The sequence below is a fragment of the Vigna angularis genome, chromosome 7 (genome assembly GCF_016808095.1).
Source record: "Vigna angularis cultivar LongXiaoDou No.4 chromosome 7, ASM1680809v1, whole genome shotgun sequence".
Lineage (NCBI taxonomy): Eukaryota > Viridiplantae > Streptophyta > Magnoliopsida > Fabales > Fabaceae > Vigna > Vigna angularis.
Window position 1 is genome coordinate 26970885 of NC_068976.1, and position 17903 is coordinate 26988787.

The 17903-nt window shown below is 32.8% G+C and overlaps 3 protein-coding genes across 8 annotated transcripts; 1 reads left to right on the top strand and 2 right to left on the bottom strand.

Annotated features, from left to right (window-relative positions):
- The first annotated feature begins 1169 nt into the window (after positions 1–1169).
- On the top strand, positions 1170–3867 carry LOC108339450 (PKS-NRPS hybrid synthetase cheA-like). Its single transcript, XM_052880712.1, has 5 exons — positions 1170–1714; positions 1799–2308; positions 2390–3362; positions 3436–3627; positions 3703–3867. The coding sequence occupies exons 1-5, from the start codon at positions 1170–1172 to the stop codon at positions 3865–3867; spliced, it is 2385 nt and encodes a 794-aa protein (XP_052736672.1).
- Positions 3868–4120: 253 nt separating this feature from the next.
- On the bottom strand, positions 4121–7343 carry LOC128197786 (protein MAINTENANCE OF MERISTEMS-like). Of its 3 annotated transcripts, XM_052880568.1 has the most exons (6): positions 6890–7343; positions 5874–6208; positions 5143–5805; positions 4675–5055; positions 4474–4574; positions 4213–4394 (listed from the first exon to the last, which is right to left on the bottom strand). In XM_052880568.1, the coding sequence occupies exons 2-6, from the start codon at positions 6204–6206 to the stop codon at positions 4355–4357; spliced, it is 1518 nt and encodes a 505-aa protein (XP_052736528.1). In that variant the 5' UTR covers positions 6207–6208; positions 6890–7343; the 3' UTR covers positions 4213–4354. The 3 variants fall into 3 exon arrangements, with proteins under 3 accessions (XP_052736527.1, XP_052736528.1, XP_052736529.1); XM_052880567.1 differs by having other exon boundaries at positions 4121–4394; positions 4474–5055; XM_052880569.1 differs by having other exon boundaries at positions 4255–4574.
- A 1173-nt stretch (positions 7344–8516) lies between these two features.
- On the bottom strand, positions 8517–10240 carry LOC108337506 (protein OPI10 homolog). 4 transcript variants are annotated; one of them, XM_052880831.1, is made up of 3 exons: positions 9875–10240; positions 9321–9783; positions 8517–8827 (listed from the first exon to the last, which is right to left on the bottom strand). In XM_052880831.1, exons 1-3 carry the CDS (start codon positions 9975–9977, stop codon positions 8782–8784), a joined length of 612 nt encoding a protein of 203 aa, XP_052736791.1. In that variant the 5' UTR covers positions 9978–10240; the 3' UTR covers positions 8517–8781. The 4 variants fall into 4 exon arrangements, with proteins under 4 accessions (XP_052736791.1, XP_052736792.1, XP_052736793.1 ...); XM_052880832.1 differs by lacking the exon at positions 8517–8827 and adding an exon at positions 8837–8882; XM_052880833.1 differs by lacking the exon at positions 8517–8827 and adding an exon at positions 8933–9060.
- Positions 10241–17903: the final 7663 nt, after the last annotated feature.

A 17903-nucleotide genomic window follows, 5' to 3' on the forward strand; every position in this document is an offset into this window, starting at 1 on the left:
ACTTTTATAACGAGGGACTAAATTGAGATTTTTCAACCAAAGTGGGGACTAAATTGGTTATTAAACCTTTATTAAAACAAGTGCAAAACTTTATTGAAGCAGGCTTCAGAGTTTATCAGTCATGTCATTAGGGAGTTGCTCCCTTCACCCCCACGCATCTCTTCCTCCACCTCCCCTTTACTTTTTTGCCCCTTCCTCTACCTTTCCTTTACTATTTTGCCCCTCAGTAACATTTTATTTTAAAAATTATTGTTTTTTAATTTTATTCATTTATAACATATTTCAGTGATAACCTACGTAGTTTCTTGTATGAGTAAAATATTTTTCTGCAAAGCTTGGTGATCGTGAAAAGAATTATCAAGCAATCTTCCTCTTGTTCTCGGTACAGTACGTGGTGCAGTGCGTTTATGGTGTAGTGTTCTTATTGTGGTTCCTCTCCAGGTACGTAGTCATAATCCTTCCTATAATCCCAAACCCTAAACGTTTCCCATACTTCCAATAATCTTTTTAATATCCAAGCCTGTAATCTTTGCATCAGGAGTAAAATAAAACCGAAACGTAAAAGGGAAACTGTTTCTGGACGGATGACATCCTTCAACGGATGTCAACATCCGTTGAAGGCGAAACGGATGTCGACATCCGTTTTGCCTTCAACGGATGTTGACATCCGTTGAAGGATGTCATCCGTCCAGAAACAGTTTCCTTTTAAGTTTCGTTTTTATTTTATTTGTTTATTTTATTTACAGTAAGTTATATTTAAATTTATAATTTTAAATGTTATATATGGTTAGTTTTTAAACGTAATAATTTTGTTAAAATATGAATTTGTTATAGATGATTTTTGTATCTTTAATTCTTTAATAATTTGATAATTATATAAAAAAATTATTTATTACTCTATTTATATCAAATATATAATTTAATTATATTAATATTTTTATATTTGTTTGATTAATTATTAATTATGTTAATAAGGGTCATTATAATTTTGTAGGTGATTATTATTAAAAATGAATGAATATCTTCATATGGATTCTCAGATTGGTTGTAGTTTGAAATCTGATTTGTCTTCATCAATTAGCAAAGTTGTAGAGAGAGATTTAACAAATAGATTTACAACAAATGAAATATTTCATTCACGGGAGCATTTAATTCAATGGGTAAGAGGGATGGCTTTTGATTTAGGATTTGTTGTGGTAATAATAAGATCTGACATAGCTACTGGTGTACGGGGAAGAAAAACGTATGTCATACTTGGATGTGAAAGAGGGGGAAAATATAGGAAATACAAAGCTGATGCAGTGGCTAGTGTATACGACACTCGTAAATGTGAATGTCCGTTTAGATTAAAGGGTAAACCATGTTCAAATGGGGCCGGATGGGTGTTGAAGGTGATGTGTGGACATCACAACCATGAGTTGGCTGAAACTTTAGTGGGTCACCCTTATGCTGGCAGGTTAAATACGAGTGAGAAGTCATTACTGGTTGATATGACAAAGAGTAAAGTTACACCTGCAAATATTTTATTAACACTCAAACAAAATAATGATCGAAATGTCACAACGATTAAACAAATCTACAACGCAAGGCATGCGTATAAACGATCATTAAGAGGGTCCAGAACTGAACTACAACAACTTATGATGTTGTTGGATCGGGATAAGTACATTCACTGGAGTAGGTGTGCTGATGATTCAAAGGTTGTTACTGACTTGTTTTGGACACATCCTGATGCGGTGAAATTGTTAAACTCATTTAATGTTGTATTTATGATGGATTCCACATATAAAACAAATAGATATAGACTTCCGTTGCTTGAGATTGTGGGTATGACGTCTACAGGGTTAACCTTCTCAGCAGCATTTGCTTTCTTGTCTACTGAAAGGCAGAGTAATTTCACATGGGCTTTGGAAAAGTTGAAAGGTTTATTTTTAACATCTGAGGGTGGTCCTAAAGTTATTGTGACTGACCGAGACTTGGCTTTGATGAATGTCATATCAAGTGTATTCCCTGAGTCATATCAGATGTTATGTCGGTTCCACATCCTTAAAAATGTTAAAGCTAAATGCAAAATGTTAGTTCATTCTACTGAGGTTTGGGAAGTGTTGATGGATGCATGGGAAAATGTGATGGATTGTGCTGATGAAAGCTTGTTTGCTGAGTATGTGAATGGTTTTGAATACGCAAGCAGATCATGGCCTTTGTTCTTTGAATATGTTAATCAGAATTGGATTATTCCGTACAGCACATACTTTGTAAAGTTCTGGACGAACAAAGTAATGCATTTAGGGAACACAACCACAAATAGGTATTTTGTAATGTTATTTTATTTATTTGTTTTGTAGATAAATATTTATTTGTACTTGTTGAAGTTTTTTTTTTGTTTCAGGGCTGAATCTGCTCATTGGAGCCTGAAGAAAGTTCTGGGCAATAGTATGGGTGATTTGTGTTCTTGTTGGGATAGTATTCATAACGTCATTATCTTACAACACAACAAGATTAAGGCGTCATTTGAAAGTAGTTTGTTGCTCAGGAGTGACTATTTTAAAGGCTACATATATAGAGAACTTATTGGGCGTGTGTCTCGATATGCATTGGATCTCATTGCTAAGGAATTGAAAATAGTGCAGCAGATAGGATTGGACTCCTCAAAGTGTGGATGCGTATTGAGACGTACATTTGGTGTCCCATGTGCATGTGAATTAGCACGATATGATCCTAGGATGATCCCTATAGGTGAATTTCATATCATGTGGCGAAGATTGCATTTCTCAAATGTTGAATTAAATGAAACTAAGCCTCAGTTATCCATTAAAGATGAGTTGAAACAAGTAGAAGAACGATTCAATGAGGTTGACATTGGCGGTAAAGTCACCATCAAGCAGAAGTTACTTGAAATTGTTTGTCCTACATTGACATCAATGGTCCCTCCATTACATAAAGTCAAGACAAAGGGTGCACAAAAAAGTAAAGTTAAACGAAGTGAAAGGTCTACTACGCGGGATCCATCATATTTTGAGTATGTGGACGCCTTTCATTCAACCATAGAATCTTCATCTGTGAGAAGTAAATTACAATCAAAGCCAAAAGCAATGAAGAAAAGGAGAGTTCCAATGATAGACCAGTTTCATTCTACTACTCACCCCTTTATTGTGGACGTTGTTGATGTTGTGGCTGATGGTCACTGTGGGTATAGATGCATTGCTGCGTTGTTGGGACTCGGAGAAGATTCATGGCCCGTTGTGAGGAATGAGTTGTACAAAGACCTGAGTGGATGGCGTGATGAATATGCAAGCCTAGTAGGAGGCTATGATAGACTAGAAGAACTGAGGTCCTCTTTGTTGGTGCAGTCACTGTCTGCGGTAAGTGTTTCCCGTTTTATGTAGTTTCTTTATTGCACAAAGGGTTTTTTCTAACAACTTTTATTCATAACAGGCTAACACGAGCAAGTGGATGACATTACCAGACATTGGTTATGCAATTGCTAACCGATATAACGTTATCTTAGTGTGTTTGTCATACTCTCAAAATTATACTATCTTTCCACTACGTTCCACACCACCTTCTGATATCACTCAACATCGCTTAATTTGTATAGGACATGTTCATGGATGTCATTTTGTGCAGGTAAGTGCATTTTGTTATGAATTTATTTTAAAATTACTTATCACTCAATTATATTTTGTTATTTGTATAATGTAGGTTAAGCTACAAGAAGGTTGTCCGTTGCCCACGGTGAATATCATGTCCTCAACCCACTGTTATCCTGAGGCACGAGCGTGGTCATCTATTTATACTAGTAGGATGCACGCATTTGAACAGTTGATGGACATAACAACATCTTATGTTGACTTAGGTGATTCATGATATTTATATTATGTATGAAGATATGTAGAAATACACTATTATATTTTGTTATTTAAGTACTTATTGTCAGTATTCATGATAATTATATTTTTATTATTCGTGATATTTATGTAGTATTTATTTATATATGATCATATTTATATTACTTGTTGTTAATTAAGTTCTTTTTTTTTTCCACTTAAACATATAAATATTTGATCATCTACATAACCAATATAAAAGAACATGTAACTCAAAATGAAAACATTGAAATTATAAGAAATTATAAATGTCTATTACAAATACAAAGATAATTTAAAGTCCTGTAATACATAATCAGATAAAGGAAATATAAAGTCCTATCAATTAGACGTCGACCGTCTACCACGCACATGCCTCTGCTCTCTCCTAGGCGTGGAATATTCGTCGATGCCTTCATTAGCAATCTGAAGCAGGTCCACTGACACCTGATGTGCAACAGTACCCTCGGTGACATGACGACATGATATCAAGGACTGTAACATTCTCGCCATTCGCCTAAATCTAGGCTGCATTATAATTATATCAAACAATTAAATAAACAAGGTGATCAAAATTTAATAATATAAGCAATGAAAAATAATACACCAGGGCGCCAGATGGTGAAGGTGGAGACGATCTACGATGGGGTCGTGCCTCCCGTGGAACATCGGGGCGTTGTCTAGGTGCAAGAGCCGGTCGCGCGTCATCTGCAGTAACAATAATATAAGGATGCGAAACCCTTCTGAACCACTGAATGTACCCATCAACACAGTCAGAAGGAGATGCTGCATGTCTGACATTACTCACAACGTGAGCTCTGAAGTGCAACCACATATGATCAATGGCCACTACATCTGCATCTGGAACCGTAGTCGGTGATCGTGGAATGTCTTGCTGAAACCCAAATTGCCTCAGCACACGCTCAGGCAAATGACGCCAAAGGGTGTCACCAATCCGAATCCATCCAGAATACATACAGATGCCGAAGAATGGCCGAATGCCTCGATGCCCCTCATATGGATGCCATACAACTCCACTGTATGTCAGCGCATCCAACTGTGACCGAATCTCTGTGAGAGTGGAACTCTGTCTAGGGCTCTGCCACCTCATGGCACGTGGTGTGGTATCATCGTAAGAAGTCACCAACCGCCTCCTCCCCAAGCCAGGGAAATGTTCGTATATCCAACTCTAAAAAAATAATCATTCAATTAAATTACATCCATGTTCGAACATGGAAATAAATACATGAAATAAATGTCAAAGTTATAACTGCACCTGAAATAGAGTCAAATATCCAGCCATCTGCTTCGTGGACGCGAGACTCGCATCCCCGAGCTGCTCGTACAAATAGGCGAGTGCAGCAACACCCCAGGCATATCTGCCACACGCGTGTACGTCTCTAAATAACAATAAGTAAGACACGCGTATAGAACTGGCACTCTTATTTGCAAAAATCGTACATCCTACTAGATGCAACAAATATGCTCTAGCAGCATAGTCCCAATGCTGCGACTCACACCTCTGAACATATATCTCTCTAAGCCAGCTGAGTCTGACTTTCGGACCACGTGCGTCCTCCATCTCAGCACCTGCTGTGCCACCATCAACGCCGAGCAGTTGCACAAGGGCTGTACGAGCCTCCTCAAACTCCAACTCCTCCAAATCACACATTTGTCCCATCACGGGCAGGTGAAGTAATGTCGAGACGTCATCAAGAGTAATCGACATCTCCCCTATAGGGAGATGGAAACTACTGGTCTCAAAATGCCACCTCTCTATGAATCCGAGGAGTAACCCCTTATCAACGTAATCATAACAAATCCCTGTAAGAGGCATCAAACTGGAATTCAACACAATGTCTTGAATTCCCTCGTGGCATGGTCCTAACTTATTTACTTTTTTTCCGTGGGAGATCAACTTCAGTGTGTCCCCTCGATCCTACACATCAATATTTAATAAATTTTCTATTAAAAAAATAATAAAATAAATTTTATTTTTGCACTCACCCGGCCTTGGGAAATAGCATAAGCTACATGCTGAACATAGTGCGTCAGCAATGAATGATCGTGTGGACCTCCAGGAAATCCAGCGACATCCTCTTGTATGTCATGAACATCTGCATGCTCCTCTCCATGAGTCTCATACGCCTCATATGTTTGTTCCTCAACGGCTCGCTCCTCAGCTATGGGGTCATGCTGGATAGGAGCTGCCCGACTTCTACGAGCAGAAACGGTAGGTCTTCTCCGAGCTTCGCCCTGCGACGAACTCTCTCCTCGAGAACTCTCTCCTCGAGAACTCTCACCTCGAGAATTAAAAGATGCACCACGTGTTCTTGCCATTTCTAACAATAATTTGTTTATTTAATTTCAAAAATTAAAATAAATTATTGTTTCAAATATCATTAATAAACTATAAAAAATGCAATTCAAAATAAATTAAACTAATAATAATTAATTTATTAACTTACAACAAAAATTAAATAAAAGAAACAATTAGCTAATTAATTAAAATAATATATTTAAATACATTTCCATTTAATTATTATTAAATTAATTATTATTACAAATACAAATTTACTATAAATAAAATAAATACAAATACAAATTTACTAATATTAAATAAATTAAATTGATAATATTTATTTTAAGAAATAAAAATAATTTAAATATATAAAAATTTTCGTATCTAATTCTTAATCAATTTATTTACAAACTACAAATAAAAAAATTTATAAAATATTCAAATAATAATCTAAGTCAAAAAAAAATTTAAAAACATTTAACAATAAATATATCAAATATATAAATATATATTTCAGTTATAATAATTTAAAAACAATTAAAAAAGTAAAAAAAATTCAGCAGAGCCGAAACGGATGTGGGATATCCGATTGGCCTTCAACGGATATCCCACATCCGTCGACGGAAGTCGGACATCCGTCGAAGGCAAACGGATGTCCCACATCCGTTTCAGCCTTTCCTGCACAGTAACATCGTCGACAAGCACGGGGTGAAAGACCAACCTGGGACGCAGATCTGCTCGTTTCCTCCGCACACGCTGTTTCCTCCGCACCAGTGTTGCTCCACACCAAACGATCTTCTACAAAAACGATAAACAAAGAATAAATGGAGAAACAAATGGAGAAAGAAATGGAAAAAAATGGAGAAGTTGGAGACGGAAGTGAGAAGAGCTTACGGAAGTGAGGGAGAGTTACGAAAGTGGGAAGTGAGAAGTGAGAGATGAAAATGAAAGGTTGGTAGGTTTAGGAAAAAGTAAATTTAAATTAATTAAAATATTAAAATAAAAAAAGTAAAAAAATTTAACTTTAGGACATAATTGGAATTATATAAAATTGGGTTAGGACATAGTTGGAATTATATAAAATTGGGGAGGTGGAGGGAGAAGCATGTGGGGGTGGAGGGAGCAACACCCATGTCATTATTATGTGAATGTGTAGGCCCTATAAGAGGCTATTGGGCTTGTTTCATGGTTGCGCAAAAAATCTTAGGGAGTTGCTCCCTCCACCCCCACACATCTCTTCCTCCACCTGCCCTTTACTTTTTTGCCCCTTTCTCCACCTTTCCTTTACTATTTTGCTCCTCAGTAAAATTTTATTTTTAAAATTATTGTTTTTTAATTTTATTCATTTATAACATATTTTACTGATAACCTACGTAGTTCCTTGTATGAGTAAAATATTTTTCTGCAAAGCTTGGTGATCGTGAAAAGAATTATCAAGCAATCTTCCTCTTGTTCTCGGTGCAATACGTGGTGCAGTGCGTTTATGGTGTAGTGTCCTTGTCGTGGTTCCTCTCCAGGTACGTAGTCATAATCCTTCCTATAATTCTAAACCCTAAACCCTTCCCATACTTCCAATAATCCTTTGAATATCCAAGCCTATAATCCTTGCATGAGCCGCAAAACGTAGTAAAATAAAAACGAAACCTAAAAGGAATGTTGACATCCGTTGAAGGATGTCATCCGTCCAGAGGCAGTGTTCCTTTTACGTTTCGTTTTATTTTATTTGTTTATTTTATTTACAGTAATTTATATTTAAATTTATAATTTTAAATGTTATATATGGTAAGAAGAAAGAAATGGAGAAATAGAAGTGAAAGGTTGATGAGGCTTGAAAAGAAAATGATAAACGGAAATGGAGAAGAAGCTTGACGGAAGAGAGAAAGGTAAACGAAAATGGAAGAGAGGAAGAGGTGCAGAGGGAAGTAAATCAGAAGTTTTAAATAAATTAAAATATTAAAATAATAAAAATAAAAAATTTTAACTTTTGAGGATATAATTGTCATTTTAGAAGGATATAATTGGCATTTTAGAAAATTGGGGAGGTGGAGGAAGAGACGTGTGGGGGTGGAGGGAGCAACTCCCAAAATCTTAATGGGTTTGGGCCATCCTGGAACGTTTGCTAGTCTTAAACAGTGACATTTATCTCTTTTCACAAAGATACAATTACCACTAATAAATAATATTATCCTAAAATTTATTACATATAAATAAATAAAATATTTCAAATACAAACTAATAAAATAAATTGTCTTTATTTCTTAATTTAAAAACAGGTGCGACTACTCACTCAGATTACTAATTTAATTACATCGTCAGCATGTAATTTCACAAAAATTAAAATAAGAATGTACCTAAATTTTCTAAGATTCTCTTAAAATAGAAGAATAGGACCATTTCTATGCTATAAGCTAAAAGAATCATGGGCATGGCCAACAGGAGACAAGACAACCCTTGGCAAAACCCATCCCTTATCAAGTGCAGAACAAAACTGGAATAGAATCATCTAATTACTCTGGTGTGCTTTTCAGTGCATTTCTAGTATCATTTCAATAAAAACCCTACCAATTATTACAACTAATTATTCCAGCAATTTCTTTTTCACCAAATAAAAAATTAATGCTGCAACTTCTTTCTTCTGCAATTTCTTGAACCTGAGTTGCTTTCACCATTCAAACCATGATGATCAGATCAGACAACAATCCATGACACGTTTGCTATCATATTAAGAATAAGGTAAAAGCAAAAATTATAACCTTAACTTCTAGAAATCACATCTGAAACATGAAATTAAACACTGTATACAGAACTAGCAACACGTCATGAGTAATCCAACCCCAAACATAACAATGTCATCTGAACATTTTAACTTATCCTTGCACCTGTGAATCTGCACTGTTATCAGACATGAATTAAGAAAAAATCACAATAAGGTTCCATCTCACATTTACCTGCATTCTATGTTTCAGTAAGACATTGTTCAAATTCCAATCAAAACTCTCAGTGCATTAAACAAAATTATGAAGTGAGCACAAGTTCCCAGAAAAATCAAACATGAAAGCTAGAATCACAATACAAGATAGTATTCCATCTATATTTTTTGTCATTACAAATTTAAACAATTAATTAACAAAAAGAAGACATTCTAGACTTACATAGCGAAACCCTTCAAGTATTCAGGGTCACGCTTGGCCCGTTCTTGAAACTTCTTGAACCACCGGTCTAAGATATCCATGGGAACAACCAACTTGGACCCATCCACACCGCAAAACGATTGCATGAAATTGAACAGGTTTTCTCCAACCTTCATCGCCAACCCTTCAATTCGCTTCTCTGCCGCCACGTCCAGCGACGGCAACGTGGCCAGATCTTCCACCGACACGCCGATCTTCGCAGAAAGCGGCTGCGCGTCCGCCGTCAGCTGCAGCGGCCCACCAGCGCCGGGCTCCGGCCACGAGAGTGTGAGGACGGCAGAGGGGCGCGCCACAGTGACGGCGCCGCAGAAGACGAAGGGCGATCCTGGCGACTGGATGTAGACGGCGAGCGCTTTCTCCGGCGGTAGGGTGAAGCCGTTAAGGAGGAAGATGCAGAGGTCGCGAACCTGGTCGTACGCCTCTCCTGCACAAGTTAGAGGGTTAGTAAAATTGAAGGGTAATGTGCTGCGGGGTGAGAAATAAAGGTGGGGTTTTGAGTTTAGGGTTGATGTTACCTACAAAAGTGTTCATGTCGAGAACCCAGTGGAAGGTGTCGATTTGGGCGAAGGTTGAGATGTCCATGGGGAAGCTCCGGTTCGGGAAAACTACTCCGAACATGTTGAGAATCTCTTGCTTGTGTTCCCTCTTATCAAAGTTGAGTTTCTTCACCAAACATTCAGTGATGACTTGCACTGTGAAGAGTTAGTGTGTTTTTCTAAGGAATTTTAGAAACAGAGAAAGATCAGGGAGTCTCTAGAACATTCTGGATATACATGGGGATATATTCGTCTTTTTAAAGGAAGAGTCATGGAAGAATTGTGGGTAGAGTAAATGGAAGAGCCAGATAATGGAGTGAGGTGTTGTTTAATCGGGGAGACGAAGAAGTGAAAGCGAATGAATTTAAAAAGAAAACTTAAAAGAAAATTATATGGATGCAGTACATAAAAAAAATTTCTAGTAGATAAAAATAAAATATTATACTTTTGTTTTTATGATTTGTTTTTATGATTAAAGAGTACTATAAAAAATAAAGATTTGGTGAGTTGATATTAATTTTAAAAATGCTTTAATATACTAATTTAAAATTGAATGTTAAAATTAAATTAAAATAAAATTTTAACGATTTGTTTTGTAATTGAAACAATTCAAAAAAGTAAATATTTGTTTTGTTTAACTGTCCCCAAGTGCAAATTTATGCTTAGACGTGCATGTAAAGTAAAAGTAAGGAAATACAATGGATAATTACTTAATCGTAGTACATTTAAGTAAAAGCATTTAATATCAAACACTAATTTTTTCTCCTCCTTTCTCTTTTACATCAATTATTCTTTATTTGTATATATAAATCATAATTTTCAAACATTACTAATACATATTATCCTCCTCGTTACATATGTATAATAGAAAATAGGAAAAAAAAATTTAACCATTTTTTTTGATAATTTTTTTACAACAATCAATTGGTAATTTGTGATTGGTCTATTTCAAATATACGAATCAATAAAACAGTGACACATAGTTTGTTGTCAAAATATTGTTAAAAAAAGTTGTTAAAATATCATGGTTCATCAGTAAAATAGTGACACATAATATATTGTCAAAAAGTTAACATATCATAGTCTTAGGAAATATGTTGAAGTGAACACTTGTTATTGTCACAATATTATTGGGCGATGTAGGGTGGCATTAGGCGTCATGTTGCAAATGGAAGGGAGTAAGGTGTTTGGCATCACCTTGTTTTTGTTTGAGACATATTGATAAAATCAATTTTCTTTCTTTCCTCACAGTTTGATTAGGCTAATATTTTGATAATTGATTTATGAAATATGGTTCTTTGACTATTGAGATAGTTGATTAGAGATAGGTGGTTAGATAAATAAATTGAGTATGATTAATCTATTTTTAGGTTTATCTTCTTAGTTTTTCAAATTTGAGAGCAATATTATTTTGATGTATTGGTAGATTTTTAAATAGTTCTTTGTACATTTGGTTTAATTTTAGGATTAAAGGGGTATTTTGATCATTTGTGATTGATGTGACATTAATGTTTTTTTCATAATAAATGGAAATGAATTTTAAGAATTTTGATAATTATAAGAGGTTATATTATGCAAAATTTCAAGATTTGAGTTGAAGTATGTATGCTATATAAAATTATGGTTCTTAAGTAAAACTAATGTATAAAGAAGTTAAGCAAATTTTGTTTTAACATGAGAATATTGTAGATATTACTAAACTATTATTTTTGTGATGGATAGTTGAGATCTCATGGTAAGAGACGATAATATTATACTAAATTTATTTTGCTCTTTTTATGGATAAAATTTTTTTAAGAAATATTGATCAATATTTTGCGAACAAAACATTTAATATTATGTTGTATGAATATATATGGTGATATATAAAATCATGATGATTGGTGTAGGATTGAAATGTTTCAATAATTGTAATGATAGTGAGCTTAAGTATGAATGATGATCAATTGGTCTTGTTATGATGCAATGAAACTAACTATTTTCAGTCAGATGAAAGAAAATGAGTTAGGAATATGATAAATTAAGCGGAGTTGAATCAATTAAGAAAATTTGTGAGTAGTTGTGTACTATGAATTGAATGAAATAAATACAAAAGTTTAAATCCTATGATATGTTTTTTTTTAGTATTTGGGACTACTATAGTACATTTTATGGTGATGATGATAACTAAGTGTAAGAACATTGAAAGGAAGTAAGTGGATAAGGTAAAAATATTAAGTTTACATTTTAGAGTGGTTAGTTTACATCTTGGAGTGGTTACAGGTACAAAAATTTACGGGTCAAACTGTTTTGTCACTAGGCAACATTGAAATAGAGGGCTCTTGATTTCGATTTTTGTTGTGTGCGGGTTTGGTGTCCTTAGGCGACATGTGAGTCTGAGCTGTTCTAATTAGGTGAGAAAATGATTCGTTAGGAAACTTTGGCTTTTTGTGTAGGTCTTGCCAAGTGAGACGTGGGGCATTAGACATTGTTTATGTGTGGATTAAGGTTTTAATCTTATATGGATGGTTTGAAATGATGATGATGAGTTAGAATATGGGTTGTTTTGGATGAAATACATGCATGTGTGGTAATGTTCGGGTGAGAAGCATGTGAGTTTTAACACAAGGTAAGGTGGCTCTAGGAGTTGACCTTGTGGACTCCAAATATAAGTCTTTATGGGAGAGTAGTGGGGAGTGATGGACTTGACGTAACTATACGAGTTTTCGTCCATAAGACTCATGGATGAGTAGGGGAAGTAGACTTTGTCCGAAGACTCTATGGCAGTAGAAAGGGAGAGCAGGTTTGACTCTAAGAGTAAGTTAGTTTAGATGATAAGATACATGTGAGGATTTTTATATAATGTTGATGTTGGACCTCTTGTGTGGATACCACATGTGGTTTTGTTGCTGTTGTGTGACCTTAATACTAGGGATGTCATAGATCAGTCCCATGGGTATTGTCCGAACCTGTCCCGTTTTGATGGAGAATCCCTACATTGAATGAATATGAGTATGGGTAATACTTAATGTTTTCAATTAGATATGAGAATGATGAAAGATATGTGCATCTATGCTTCATCCTTGTCCTCGTACCCACCCTAATACTCATCCTATCCCATTTAAATTACTAAAATATTCATAGTTTATGAGGTAATCTTATATATATATATATATATATATATATTATTCTTAGGTTTTAATTTTGTAATTTTTTTCTTTTAATTGTACACTTTTTTCTCTTAATTATTTTTTTAATTGTTGGGTTTATTATAAAATCAATTTACATATCTAAGATATTTTCTCTCATATTATAACTTTTAAGTAGGTATGTTCAAATTATCTATGTAAATTAATTCTCAAAGTGTTCAATAACATAAATCATTCCTTTACAAGGTAATATAAAAATTTATCTCCTTTATTTTTAATTTTTGTTTCATTTAAGAAACTCTTTTTGTTTTGCTAATCATTCAACTAGTTTGATATCTAAATTTTTTTCTTACATCTCTAAACTATTCTCATCTTATCACACTCTTAATTATATATTTTTATATATTTGTTTTCCTTTGAATGATCCATTTAATAGTTATCAATTTTGTTTATAACACAAATGGAGTTATTTTTACTTCTTTTTAATATTTTTATTTGTTGCTTATTTTTATCGTGTTAAATACTATTTTAATATTTTTTGTATAATTATTTTATAATATAATAATTTAATGTTATTGTCAATTAGGTGAATGTTGGAAAGATAAAATTTAGTTTAACTTTTGTTTTTATGCGATTTTATTCAAATGCTGTATTATAATTTTTATTATTGTATAAAAACGATATATCATTATAATTTGAAGAATGAGAGTTAATAGATATTTAAAATATTTTAAAATTTGAATATCTATTTTCGTTTTTAATTTTTTAAAAATATTTTTAAATTTTATCAACTTTATTTCATTAATTAAATTTAATAAATTTGGTTTTTTTGAAATTTTATTTGGTACTCAATGAAATATATATACTTATAATTTTTTTCAAAATATTTCATATTGATAAAATCATAATACCTTCTATTAATATTAAATATTTGATAATATTAGGTTTTATTTATAATAATATTTATAATTTTATAAACATTAACTAATTGATATTAAAACAGTAAAAAACAAGTAAATGTGTGAACATATGAGTATATAAGTATATAAGTATACCCGTAATTCAAAAGAGATGAAAATAAGACAAAAAAAAAATTATATTTGTTAAGTTTGAATATGAGAGTGAAAATGATTTTTCTCTTTGAAAATTAGTCTGAAATAACGGAATTTGTTCCTATTTCACCCTCTTACCATCCTCCCTCAATACTTATTTTTTAAGGAGATCAATGACAATATTGACCTAAAATGGATGATCATTGATAATTATCATAAATTAACAACTTTATTTTAAAATAACAATAAAGCATTTATGTAACTTCCAACTAATATATTTTCATTGCACATAAAATATTATATTGTATATTTTTTAAATCATACTATAACATTGTTAATTTTTATTTCAATTAAATCTTTGAAGGAATAAAATAAAAGAAGTGAAAAACGTGGTTGTTACTCAATTTTGCAAAGTCAAAAGGTTATCAATACTTTCATTTACTTACACAAAACAGTATTTACTTTCATGATTTCCTGTTAAACAATTTTTGTAATTAAAAATTTAAAATACTAGTTACACAACTTTAATTATTTATTTTGTATTTTTTAATAAATATATAAATTCATTTTATGTTTATTTTAGTTTTATTTTAATAAAATTTTATATATTAGACGCTATATATACTCACACATGTTATTCATTGTCTTTTTTTGTTAAAATCCTTATTTGTTCCAGTGTTCATTTGAACTATTTAATTACTTTCTAATTTCTATTTAGTTCAATCAAATATTTTATTTGTAAAAATAATTAAATTAAATTATTTTCGTATGTCACGTGTCATATTATTTTTTTTATTTACTTTTTTTAAAAAAAATTGTTGTTATTTATCACATAATATCAGTACATTATCGTATTAGTAATATATAAAGTGTAATTTAATTTTTATACTTAAAATTTTAACTCAATTGATTTTCAATTATTTTTAAAAGTAGAATAATGTTATTCTTCTCTAAAATAGAATCAAATTAGTAATTAAATCTAATTACAATTTATATATACAGGTGAACATAATCTTTTAGAATTTATATATTAAATTATTTTACCTAAATATTCAAATTAATTTTACTTTTTACATTTTTAATTTCATTAAAAAATTCTTATTTTAAACTTATAATGTTTTAAATATTAAAAATGTTGACACTTGTAATTTTAAAATTTTTATATTTGTCTAATTAAATTTATAAATAAACTAACAAAGATGTAAAATGTATTAAGTTAAAAAAGTGTAAATGTATTTGTCAATTAAATTTATAAATAAGCTAACATAGAAAATATCTTAATATTTTTAATATTTTTTAAAACTCATATTGAAAAGTAAAATTAATTTCAATATTTAAGTAAAGTAATTTAATATATAAATTTAAAAAAATATTTTAAAATGTATATATAAGTTGAAACTAAACTTAATTATTAATTTAGTCTCATTCTAGAAAAAAACATTATTTCATTTTTTTAACAAATTTGAATTTAGTTTAGTTAAAATTTTAAATATAAAAATTAAATTGAATACACACTAACATTATGTAACATAATAAATTATATGTGACAAAAATATTAAAATAAAAAAATAAAGTTAAAATAAAAATACCATGAAATGACACATGTCATATAATAACTAGAATTTAATGAAAATATTTTATTCAATTATTTTTTCAAATCAATTAATTAAATTGAATCAAATAAAAATTGAATATTTGTTTAAAAATTTAAACAAATATGAAAACCAGATAAGAAATTTAGTCTATTTTTTTTTCTATCTCCTTTGTTTCGTGTTGTAGTTGATACTGAAATATTATAAATACTAACACTTAATTTTTCATTTGTATATTAGTCTTATTATAATAATACAAATTAAAATTATAATATAAATTAATTAAAAGTATAATATAGATTAATTATTATAACAATTATTTAATGAAAATAGTTATTAAAATTATAAAAAATATATATACGAAACATAGTCATAATATATATTTTTATTTTATTTTATATACTATTATAGTCACATAATTAAAGTAGTTGTACTTTTTTTTATTAAAGTCACTATTAGTTATCGTACATAGTTTCTTATAAATCCTTGACTGTGTTTATAAGGATACAACTAATAAAAATGCATAAAATACAAATAATTTTTCTTACGATATTCATGGTTATAGATCATAACTATATTGTAAATTATATTAATTAATTAAAATATTAAGATATATATTATTTTTAAATTTCCTATATATGTATATATTAGAATTTGTAAGAGAATAAATGTAATATCCCAAAATACAATGTAAAAACTATATAATACAATAATCACATCGATTAATATTACAGATCAGTCTTATAAAATAAAGAATGTACGCTTGTGGTCGAACGGCCTTACAGATAAACAAGAAAACTAAAATCGAACAACATAAGCAAACCCGACCGAACGGTTTACAAAAGACTATACCGAACGGTCCTACAATAATAAGAGGGAAAAGATGATCGAACGATCATCTTAAAACTAAACTAATAATACTAACCAAATGGTTCTACTGTTCGGTCTTAATTTCTACTTCAACAAAATTTTCTTCTTCCAGCGCTTCTTCCAGCAGCTTGTCTCCTTCTGCTCACATCCACATGAATGATCATTGAACGGAAAGACAACCGAACGTACAAAACAGACAAGACAGGAAACATAGGGTAAGCTTATGTAATTCAATTCATGTATAAACATATATTTCACACAATCAACCAAACAAGATAATTCATCACTCGTTCATGCAAAGCCTAATAATAGACTGACTGTCCAGACTGTATGAATTATGTGTAGCTACGACGTTCGTGCACCCGGGTGATGTAGTAACTAGGATACCCTTAACAGCTGTCACCCGAGGTTAGTTCTATCTGTCCAAATTAACCATAAGGACTAGGACCTCCTGCCGTTCCCACACATGACTTACCCTCCTCTACGTGAGAACGAGTAATCACGGAACATCAGGATGAACCGCCAGCTTAGCATGCCCACTGATGAGGATCGGTAGTTTCGCAGTTTCAGATCCGGTGATGGCGGATGAAGGTTGGCGTTGATGGAGATGCGATTGGGTTCCGCGATTTCTGTGGAGATGCGAAGACAAACTCACGATTCTGGTTAAGCGAGGAAGATGGTGATGTGCGTTGTCGCGACGAGGATGAGGATGGTGGCCTCTCGCGGACGGCGGCTTCGCGATGAAGAAGGAGATGACGGCGAGGGAGAAAATGCCATGGTTGAGGCGTTGTGGTGTGGAGGCGCCAGATGGAAGTAGCGCGGCTAGGTCTCGCGATTGACGAAGGAGGACCCGTGTCGATGGTGGGGTTTCGCGGCGGTGGCTCTAAGGTTGACAGTAGCCTGGGTTTGGTCAAATCTAGGGTTCATAGCGGCGGCGCGGCATTGGGGTTTGCGGCGGAGGTGTTGGCGAAGAGGTGGCTTCATGGTGGCGGCCTGACTCGTATCCGCGGAGGCTATCGGGATCTTGCGAGAAAGAAAAAGAAGTTGGCCGGCGGTGAGAGTGGTACGGATTTGCGGTGCTGTGGTGGCGGGAGTGGTGGTCGTGGCAACGACGGACATTGATAGTGGTTGTTGTGCGACGGCGGCTGTGCGTGATGACGACGGCACGACAGTGGCGGCTAGGATTTGGATTGGGAATTAGGGCTTCCTGTGGAAGAGGATGACGTGGCAGAGGGGAATGATGTGGCAGCATGTGGTTGGTCTATTTGGTGTGCAGAGGATTAATGACATGGCAACTTCTTGATGGTCAGATGTGTGGGTATTAGATTGCCATGTGGCATGATCTGGTGGAGTCTAGTTTAGGAGG

Coding starts and splice junctions, on each gene's coding strand:
- LOC128197786 (XM_052880567.1), bottom strand. CDS start 6,206: ATGGCAAGAACACGTGGTGCATCTTTTAATTCTCGAGGTGAGAGTTCT. Junction 5,056..5,142: donor GATATTTGACTCTATTTCAG/GTGCAGTTATAA, acceptor TTATTTTTTTAG/AGTTGGATATACGAACATTT. Junction 4,395..4,473: donor CTTCACCATCTGGCGCCCTG/GTGTATTATTTT, acceptor ATTATAATGCAG/CCTAGATTTAGGCGAATGGC.
- LOC108339450 (XM_052880712.1), top strand. CDS start 1,170: ATGGCTTTTGATTTAGGATTTGTTGTGGTAATAATAAGATCTGACATA. Junction 3,363..3,435: donor TGGTGCAGTCACTGTCTGCG/GTAAGTGTTTCC, acceptor TATTCATAACAG/GCTAACACGAGCAAGTGGAT. Junction 3,628..3,702: donor ATGGATGTCATTTTGTGCAG/GTAAGTGCATTT, acceptor TGTATAATGTAG/GTTAAGCTACAAGAAGGTTG.
- LOC108337506 (XM_052880831.1), bottom strand. CDS start 9,977: ATGTTCGGAGTAGTTTTCCCGAACCGGAGCTTCCCCATGGACATCTCA. Junction 9,784..9,874: donor CGACATGAACACTTTTGTAG/GTAACATCAACC, acceptor TAACTTGTGCAG/GAGAGGCGTACGACCAGGTT. Junction 8,828..9,320: donor TACTTGAAGGGTTTCGCTAT/GTAAGTCTAGAA, acceptor GAATGGTGAAAG/CAACTCAGGTTCAAGAAATT.